Raw genomic sequence first — 10851 nt, 5'->3', positions numbered from 1 at the left:
TAAGACACCCACCCCGATACAAACACAGCTCTCACTACTAGACCAAGCCACCCACCCTGATACAAACACAGCAATACTATGATGATTGTTTGTTTTAATGTTGAGATAGAAAGTTAGCGGGCTGCTAAAGACTACCGAGACCTTAAACTAACCATAACCACACTGTTACCTTAAACTAACCATAACCTTAACCACACTGTTACCTTAAAATAACCATAACCCTAACCATAACCACACTGTTACCTTAAACTAACCATAATCTTAACCTTAACCACACTGTTACCTTGACCCTTGACCCTTGTCGCAGTTCTGGGCAAAAAGCCCCCCCCCTTTTTTTTTAACGTGTGTTTGTGGATAGCGTTGGCTAGATTTTATGTATATGCCAAAAAAGTAGCTCAGTATCACATCTTGGACTCACATTACAATAATCCATGTTTGTTTTTTTAAAAACAATCACTATTAAGCGCATGAACAACAAGTGTCACACCTTTCACCCTAGTCGCAGAACTGGACAGGTTAGGGTTACCCTAACCCTAACTCTAACCCCAACCCTAACCCTAATTTAAGAAATGGTTAAATTGGAATTGGAACAATACATGAAAAAGATATGTTTTTACTGAGATCGCAGTTTCGGTCACTAGGGAGACAGTTGGTGGTTTTTTTTAAGGTTGACTCGAGGGTTAACTCATTCACGGCCACTAGCTTTCACCATCTGCACTATTTGGCGCCAGCGTTAATGACTGTTTGCAGACCCATCGTGTGTTCTGTATTATAGCTATGGAGACAATAGTATGGCTCAGGCATTGTTCATAGTCCATTACTGACTAATCAGCTCATTTCTACACACTGTAGTTTGTTATATGCTACACGCTATTTCTGGAATAATCCAGTCTTTTTCCATAGATTGCGAGATAGGACGCATTATATGCAATAAGCTCGAATCGTTCTGGTTGATTCCCTGAAACCCCAAATACTCCCAAATCAAAGGTATATAACATGTACATATGTACCTTCATAAAATCATCAAGGGGGGGGGGGGGGGCTTGGTTTATGCTCGGTTTATGTCCGGTAAAGTAAGCCACTGTGATCGTTACAGAAACATGTTTCAGGTTCTGTAAAATAGACATAGGGGGTCCTTACCTTAGCCAGGAGGTACTCCAAAAAGAATAATTCCAATTATCCCATTGGCGATCGTGATTACTCAATTATATGTATTAACACGTGTTTACGGGACACTATAGGTTTTGAGGCGAGCAGATCTGCTAGCGATTGCTTTGCAGGAGCTCCTCCTCCTCAGAGCAAGTGTTGATAGTCCATTTCATTCATTGCCTCTCCTGTTCCCTTTCTATCAGAGTTCAAAAGGTAGGCGATACTGCCACCTGGTGATATTCGATCGGCATTGCAATTCCAACGTAGGTAGATGAATCATAGACACCTAGATGGCTCCGGCTGACCGTATAGAACGGGGATCAAAGGAAAATATCAAAGGATCAAAACCCGAGAATACTCTGGTTTCTGGCGCTCAACGCATGGCGAGATAACCCGACTTTTCTCAGGTATGGTGCTGAATGGGTTAAACACCGTCCGCTAAAGCACCGTTCGCTAAAACAATAACTAGACGAAAGCAAGGATAACAAATCAATGAAAACACATAAAACTTGATCGACATAGGGCGGCTACGTGGCGTAGTGGGCAAGGCGCTCACCACGAATGCTGGAGACGCCGGGCTCGCCTGTTCGAGCCCAGCGCTCCACATTGCTTTCAGTTTAGCTGGTCGTTCATACTAATACACATTGGCCGTATTAGGGGGTGGGAAACTGATGGGTGGGGATCGGGCGTTGTGGACAGCGACTCCTACAGGTCGGTTGGTGCGCCTGCGCAGTAGAATCAGGAAGTGTCGGGGGCAGCGTGAGCCTCCCACGCGTTACTCCTCGCCACTGAGAGATCGAGCTGCGCAGGTGAAAAGATGCGACTGCTGTTACCTCAAGTACCGGAGGGGACTTGTGCTATGTATGACTTAGTCCACATTGCAGCCGGCTTGTGAGAGGCAAGAAACAGCGTTCGTGACAGGGGAGGGTTGAATTGGATGATACGAAATTGGGATGGGAGGAAAATATAGAAAATGGGAGAAAAAGTGGATAAAAAAAAAAAAAATTGATCGACATGATTAGTCATCAAGGCCTCTTATCTTCAGTTTTGGCGAGATAACTCGACTATACTCGGATATGGCCATTACAGAGTTAAACTATCCATAACCATAACCCTATACTAACTCTATCATCATAGTAATTTATCACTGTTTCTATAAAGGTGTGTGTCTTCCGATCGCTTTTCTTTTAGGACTTTTGCCGATACGAAACATCAATATATTACTTATATATAACGTGACGTACATTATGTACCTTTTTTTCCAGCGGTCGATTAAGTACTTTATTTATGTGTTCTGATGAGACCGTGTTGACATTTCAGCTGGAGGGTAGACTCACTCTCTCCTGGACCCACGGATCGTTAACACCTCCAAAAGAAACAGCCCTGAGAACCTGTTGCAGAACACAATGTTCTACACAATTCTTCGTTTAAAGGTGCTATAGATAAAATGTCTATGTAGAGTAAAAAAATAAAAGAACAATAATACATCCACAAAGCTTTTATAAAGGTAAAATAAAAGTATTGCTTTTCCCCCAAAAAGATTATTGATCATTGAAAACATGTTGGCGGGTCCAAAATGAATGTTGCATGTATCCCCTCCCTACTTCTCATTTCCCCACGTGGAATGCACCTGGTTGGATAAATGACATGCTGGTGCTCTAGTGCGACACCCAGTGGCTGAATGTTAGCACCTTTAAAAGGCTTCTTGAAAATAGTGAACTATCCCTTTAAGTGGGACATCATAACTGGCCCTGGATCAGTTTCACTGAGCTTTCCTCATCCTGTGGGCCGCGGAGGCCCTGTGGTTGGACAGGTTGTTGAGGACACAGCTATTGGACAACATGGACAGTTTAGAGTTCCTCTCCCAACAATACTCTCCTTCGTTCTTCTCCTCCTCTCCTCCCCTGTCCTCCTCCTCCTCCCCCTCGTCTTCATCCGCTGCCTCGCTCTCTTCGTCGCTGCGCTCGTCCTTGTCCAGCTGAGGGGGGACAGAACCAGATGACACCTTGTTGAAGCCTTTCTTACAGCCTTTAAATGTTGTGGAAATGGCCTGTTCCTGTGTTGCATTGTTCTTACAGAATGAGGGGTTGTCTCAACACGGAGAACATGTTAAATATGTACATTGTTCTTACAGAATGAGGGGTTGTCTCAACACTGAGAAGATGTTAAATACCGTAAATCCTCTAATAGAGGAGGGACCTCCAATAAAGGAGGGGCCTCTTATAATGGCCGGGGGTTTGATGCATTTAGACGAACACAGGCTGGTCTCTAATATAAGGTCGCAAAAAAAAGTATTTTTTAAATTTTTCGTGCCGTGATATAGAATGAGATAAACTCTTGCCAATGGAAATCAAGTGCTGCCTCCCGCTACACTGACTACCGTACATTAACGTTTCCCTCTGGTTGGCGCTAGCTTTAGCGCTAGCTAACGTTGTCATAATATCTAGATCTGTGGTGTCAGCTGGATGACGTTGACTTCGTTTGCAAACGTTAACGTTCGCTATCTATATGGCGTTGGCAGACGAGGCTGGCATTGTCCAGTTGACACATTACAGATCATGATGCTATGATAGCGTCAGCTAAAGCTATTCCCTGCATGTCAACAACTCGATTCGACTGAGGAAGTCGAGAAGGTACCACACGCTAAACCGTCCCCGGACCCAGCAACCTAGTATAGACAGTTCCAACTTCAGTGTGTGAATTACGTTAATCCCACAATTACTCAACTGCACTCAATATTTTAATACCAATGCTAGTCTAAATAAATGTAGACAGACAATGTACGTATTAAAAAAAAATAATAATAATAATGCAATAAAAGTCTGAAAATGAAGGGATTATGTCCATGAGTGTCATTTTTAGAAATTAAGGCCTGCCTCTTATATAAGCCTCTCTCTAATAAAGGCCTGGTGCTCTTTGCAGCTGAGGTAAATAGAAGACCCGTCCTATATTTGAGGATTTATGGTATGTACATTGTTCTTACAGAATGAGGGGTTGTCTCAACACTGAGAACATGTTAAATATGAGCATTGTGCCTTTTCTGCAGGTCAGCTGTGACCATTCAGAATTGCAGCCACAATCACCATAGTTAATAACGTGTGAGGAAAGAATGAAGGGTTGTCTCGACACTGATCGCAGCCTCAAGGTGGGTCCTCACCTTCCCCAGGAAGAGGAACTTGTAGGCCATGCGCAGAACCAGCCCGGCCCAGAAGACGTGGAGCGCCTGCAGGACCATCAGCAGCACGTTGAAGAAGTAGTAGCCGGCGAAAGGTTGGAAGACCTCCATGGAGAGAACCCAGGTGGTGTAGATGATCCTAGAGACACACAAGAGACCTTCTGGTTACTTCGGGAAAGAAATCGGAGAAATAAAACCTTTTAGAGGAAGTTTAGTTATCTATTTTAACGTTATTGCCATTAAACAGCAACTGACATTGTATAACAAAAATACCTTGAGATTGAGACTGGGCCTCGTAGGTATACACACATACATCTACTATACCTGTATATATACATATAGATATACATATACACATATATATATATATTATAAATATTCTAAAATCATTAAGTCTGCTTTAGGCATCTGTCTTTCTCTCTGACATGGATTAATTCACTTTTAGCCTAAAAATCGTTGTTTTTTTACTTCCATTTATACGTCCTCTAGTCAGTGTATATATATATATATATATATATATATATATATATATATATATATATATATATATATATATATATATATATATATATATATATATATATATATAATATATACATATATATATACACTAGAGGACGTATAAATGGAAGTAAAAAACAACGATTTTTTGGCTAAAAGTGAATTAATCCATGTCAGAGAGAAAGACAGATGCCTAAAGCAGACTTAATGATTTTAGAATATTTATAATATAACTAATGAACTAAAACCATATCAAATGTTAGCTAGTTAACAATGCAATAAATTGCAGATGATTCTGACATGTTATGTTTCTGTAGTGTAGTGGTTCAAATAACAAACTCAGCAAGACCGACGGCTTCTCAGTTACAGTGGGTGACAATATTGTCACAAGGAAAGACGAAATTACCTACCTGGGTTCCATCCTAGAGGCAAATCTTTCCTGTGACAAAATGGCATCCAATGTAATAAAAAAGTCAACCAACGAACTAGATTCTTGTACCGGATCTCCTCTCTGGTAAACAAGAATACCCTGAAGACTCTGGCAGGAGCACTCATTCAAGGGTACTACGACTATGCGTGCACCTCATGGTACCAAAGCACCTCAAAGGCGCTTAAAACAAGATTACAAACATCACAAAACAAACTGGTCAGACTACTACTTGACCTTACCCCCAGAACCCACCTCACCCCTGCCCACTTTGACAACCTAGGATGGCTTAGAGTAGACGACAGAGTACTACAGCAACTTGCAATGGGCCTGGTCTACAAGATACACTATACGACTAAGGTACCCATGTACATGTCAAAATACTTCCCAAAGGTCAGTGAATACCACAACCACTACACCAGAGGAAGCTCAACAAATCATGTTAAACCCAGATTCGGCTCAAACAAGGGACTAAACACGTTTCGCAATTATGCCACATCAATGTGGAACGCCCTACCCAAAGCTGTAAAGGAATGTGAATCCCTACCCACATTCAAAACCGCTCTTAAAGAGCACCTACGGGAGGCTGCAATTGGAAACTGGCCACCGTAAATGCCCAAAACCCCCACCACCTCCTAATAGACAGTCTCCTGCCCACCGCATGTATATATTCCCTCCCCGCCGTATGTATATTTCTCTCCCACCCACCCACCCCCTCCTAATGTACAGTCCCCTCCCCATCATATGTATATACTCTGTCAGGATCTAGGGGTAACAGTACTGTATATTTGAATACCGTTTATGTCACAAATGTATCAGTACTAAATACCTATATGTCCCTATGCCATAAATGTCATGTATGTTGTGTATGTCATAAATGTCTATATGAATTGAAAATGGGGGACCCTGATGTAAACAAGACAAACGTCTTTCTCAGGTCTGCATCACCTTAACAATTGTGTGTATTGAGCCGTACTGTATTGTACCCATTCTGCAATCTGTTAAATAAAGTTTTCATTCATTCATTCATTCATCATGTTCGCCTCACACGCAAAGGCCAAAGGTCCCCGGTTCGAAACCGGGCAGAAACATGCTTTTCGTTTACAATTTGTAAGTCGCTTGGGATAAAAGTGTCAGCTAAATGACTAAATGCAAATGTTAATGCAAAAGTAACAACCTGTTTAAATGACGGATCATAAACCAGGAAATGGCTGGTCCCATTCAACTCGATGTCGGCCGAACTGAACGTTTCCACACTTGGCAACAAAGTGAGTTCACGCGCTACACAGTGACGTGATGACCCTTCCTTCTTTTATAGTTTCCTTGGGAAGTAGCAGCGTGTGCCATGTGTAAGTACTGTATCGTCACTCAGCAGAACCACACAAGACCAGCGCTCACCTGCTGGGAAAAATCAGCAGTCGTGTCACCAGGAAGACGACAGCGAACACAACGAACAGGGAGTCACACGTCTTCCTCCAGCCGGTGCCGTAATTGAACATCTTGGCAGACTGCAAGGACAGGAAGGGTTGAATTGATCTACATTGCAATAATACAGTGTCGTGGTTGAACATCTTGGCAGACTGCAAGGACAGGAAGGGTTGAATTGATCTACATTGCAATAATACAGTGTCGTGGTTGAACATCTTGGCAGACTGCAAGGACAGGAAGGGTTGAATTGATCTACATTGTAATAATACAGTGTCGTGGTTTAACATCTTGGCAGACAGCAAGGACAGGGCCGATCACATGATTTTCAGAAGATCGGGGGGGGGGGGGAATCGGGAGTACATTTTTTATTCAACAAACATGACCATGTTCACGTCTTAAACTCATACTGAGGCCTTAGTTTTGGTTTTAAATTACATATGATCATTCATTTATTTATTGTCGCACAGAGCAGAAGAATTTGCCAAAACAAACGCATTTCCTTTGATTTACACCAGGGCTATTCAACTGGCGGCCCGCGGGCCAGATCCGGCCGGCGGGATGATTCTGACCGGCCCGCCAAAGATTACATGATAATATTTTTTTTATTTTTATTTTTTTACTTTTTTCTTTTCATGTCAACGTTAACACGCACAATTGAGCCAAAAGTCACTCAATTAATGACAGATTTCATTGATAAATTGAGGGAAAACTTTGCAAGTCGATTTGATGAATGTGACATGTCCAGAGAATTGATGCATTTTGTGAGCAACCCATTTGCCAATGTAGCTGCTATTTCCACAAAAGGACAAGAGTTCCTTGCATCACTTCACATTGATGAAGGTCTCCTGCAACTTGAAATAATTGACATGCAAGCAAGCATCATCTGCTCTGAAGCAAGCACTTGAGAATGAATCCACCACAACATTTTGGATAAAGTGTATTCATGTCAAGACATTCCCCAAAATAAAAACGCTGGCAATATCTGTGCTAACAATGTTTGGCTCAACATACACCTGTGAATCCAGTTTCTCTCACATGAATGCCATTAAAACAAGCAACCGTGCCTCCTTGACAAATGAGCATTTGCATCACTGTTTGCGGGTAGCCCTCACTTCCTATGAACCCTCTTTCTCTGCCATTGCCCAGTCAAAGAAGTGCAATCGCTCTCATTAGATGTGTGTATGTAGGCTAGGCCTGTTTGCCCCCCACCCCCCTGATGTTTGAGAGTTAAGAGTGGACAATAAGTGCTAATAAGATGCTGTGATTTGCTGTTGTTGCACAGACATGAAGCACTTTTTCATAAGCTCAGCTGCACTATAAATGTGTTTTTTTGTTCAAGTGTTGATGTTAGAATGTTCAGATGCACATCATGCACTTGTTTGTTTTTTATTTTATTTTTATATTGAAATGTTGAAGAGGAGATGTTGCAGTTGTTGCACAGTCATAAATGAAGCACTTTTTGCAGGAGATGTTGCAGATGTGGCACATAAATGAAGCACTTTTTTTGAAAAGTATACTACTTTTGCAATGTAGTTAAATAAAAGTTGTGAAAATGTGGTTGCGTGTTGTGTCAAGTTAGGGGTGTAAAAAGTACCCAGAAATTATACTTAAGTGAAAGTATGGGTACCGTCTCAAAATCTGACTCAAGTAAAAGTCAAAGTATCTGGCTAAAAACACACTTGAGTAAAAGTAAAAAAGTCCTACTTTTAAATGTACTTAAGTACTAAAAAGTAAAAGTAAATTTTTTTTTGAAAGGGATAGACCAGGGGTCTCAAATTCATTCCATCGTGGGCCAAGTTTTCATTTTAACTATACATTGCACCAGGTGAGTTAGTTGAAGAGGTGAGCCAATTAGTGAAATCATCAGCTGGTGTTTAGGCAAGGCTGGAATGAAACCAAGCATACACTGCGATAGACAATGCTGAAGACAGACAGAAGACAGAATACTGGAGTACCCTGAATAATATCACAATATTAACCACAGCATAATGCGGATCTGACTGTCTATTCTTCTGATAGCAGGTGTTTAATCAAAGATCCCTGCTTTCTAGTGTTGCACAAGGACCAATCAGCATGGGTATGGGCGGGTTCATTTTCCATTGATGGGGATTTGATTGGCTGTTTACCTGCGGTCGCAGGATTAATAACGTTAACGTTAGTTCGGCCAGATAAACAATTAAAATATACTAATTAAATGGTTGGACCTGTGAGATTTGTACTTTGTACTTTGTAGGTCTGCATTTTAAATGTAAGGAGTAAAAAGTATGTATTTTTTCTCTGAAATGTAATGGAGTAAAAGTACAAAGTATACAAACCTAATAATACTCGAGTAAAGTACAAATCCCCCAAAACAGTACTTAAGTATTGTAACGAAGTACAATTACTCAAGTACTTTACACCCCTGAGTGTACATATATTCATAGCACGGGGAGGCGCCGTGGCAGTCCGGCCCCTGGCCCCTTGGGTTTCTGACAATGTGGCCCCCTGAACAATTTAGTTGAATAGCCCTGATTTACACCGTCGCACGACAGTGACGTATGCCAAAAATAGCAGACCTACAAGCTTACAACGCATCGCTCCCGCAACACCGGCAGGTTATGTCCACCTGATGACTCGGAGCAGCTAGACAAAATGTCAGAAGTTTGGAAGCATTTTAAAATGGAAACCGAAGCCAGTCCAATAGCCAGTTGCAATGTTTGCAAGGCGGACGTTCCGCATGGAGGAAAGAACAGAGCTGCGTTCAACACGACCAATCTAATACGCCACCTGAGAAACAGCCACAAGCAACAACAAAGGAATGGGGGAGGCGGCTGGTGCTTTGCCAAACAGCTGTATTGATTGCAATGCCTCGCTTGAATGAAGTTAACGTTCGCCTGGATAACGTCAGACTGCAGCATGGCAGACTGCAAGGACAGGAAGGTTTGAATTTGGTTGGTGGTTGAACATCTTGGCAACGTGGAAGCAGACCTTCCCTTCAGACGGGAGGCCAGCACAGAGAGAGTGTATTCCCCTCAGAAAGTCCAGGCCCCGTCCTCCAGGAAAGATTAGATTAGATTTGCTTTCCCTTCTGGCTCAGTGACTCAAATGCAGATGTGTCTTCTGGAATCTCTTCCTAACAGTAGCAGCCAGTGTGACCGTCATCCTTCTAATCACAGCGGTGCCACAGTACAGATGAAAGGGTTAAATCCCCTCCCTTTTGACAGGGACGGCAGAACACTTAGCTGACACTTTTATCCAAAGCCACAAATGTGAACAAAAAGCATGTTTCCGCCCGGTCTCAAACCGGGGACCTCCCCCCAATGATAATCTTTTTTTTTGATCAAATTATTTTTATTATTACTTACATGAAACAAGACAACACATTAATCACAATCACAATACACAGAACTTCACAGGAAAATAAAAAAAACAATAATAATACAGAATATAACAATTTATAAATTATAAAGACAAAAAGAAAAGAAACAGAGTTCAACCTTTTTAAATTTTAAAATCAAAATTCCAGGGGTACTATCTAATAGATGACCAAATAGCTAAGAACTAGCTAAATAGCTGCCCCCCAATAAAATCCCTAGTTAAATTCAAGACATCACAAAAGACAAGACAGACAAGACATTTCCTCCTCCCCCTCCCACGAGACCGCCGGACTCCCCCGAACAAGCACCCCAACCCCGCTCAGCCGCACACGGCGGTCCTAACCTTCTCAGCTGCTGCGAACCATAGGTCAATCCCAGCCTGCCCCACCCCAATCACCCGCGCCGTGGATATCTCAAGATAAATCACATCCAACAGTGTTAGGGACCAGTTAATCACTGTGAGCTTCTCAGGCTCCTTCCATCTCATTGCTATTAGCTTCTTCGCCGCTGTGACGCCCGCTAGGACAACCCTTTTCAGTTGTACGGACGCGGGTAGTGTTGTTATATCGTTCAGGAGTAGCGTAACAGCTGTGAATGGGATAGTTAAGCCACACAGATCTGAAAGTTTGTCCGCTATTGACCTCCAGAAGCGGGCCACTGGTGGGCAATCCCAATACATATGCATATAAGTGCCAAAGTGCACCGAGAGTCGGTTATCAGTCCCATAGCAAATAGCTTCCTAGGTGTAAGATAGGTCCTATGAATATAATTAAAATTAATTTGCTGGTGATTGGGGTTGCGGGAAGACAATGCCA

General features: G+C 42.2%; 1 protein-coding gene across 3 annotated transcripts in view; it reads right to left on the bottom strand.

Annotated features, from left to right (window-relative positions):
- Positions 1-408: 408 nt before the first annotated feature.
- Positions 409-10851, bottom strand: part of LOC311239687 (ceramide synthase 2-like) — a 149170-nt gene continuing 138727 nt past the window's right edge. For all 3 annotated transcript variants that reach the window (XM_084328092.1, XM_084328091.1, XM_084328093.1), the window contains exons 9-11: positions 6651-6760; positions 4307-4463; positions 409-3127 (exon numbers count right to left, since the gene is read on the bottom strand). In XM_084328092.1, coding sequence (XP_084184218.1) covers positions 2912-3127; positions 4307-4463; positions 6651-6760 — 483 coding nt within the window. In that variant the 3' untranslated portion in view covers positions 409-2911. The remainder of the gene's footprint in view (positions 3128-4306; positions 4464-6650; positions 6761-10851) is intronic.

The sequence above is a fragment of the Notolepis coatsorum genome (genome assembly GCF_963971535.1).
Source record: "Notolepis coatsorum genome assembly, chromosome: 13".
NCBI classification, from domain to species: domain Eukaryota; kingdom Metazoa; phylum Chordata; class Actinopteri; order Aulopiformes; family Paralepididae; genus Notolepis; species Notolepis coatsorum.
Note: the sequence above shows the minus strand (reverse complement) of the source record. Positions and strands in the feature narration are given on the sequence as shown.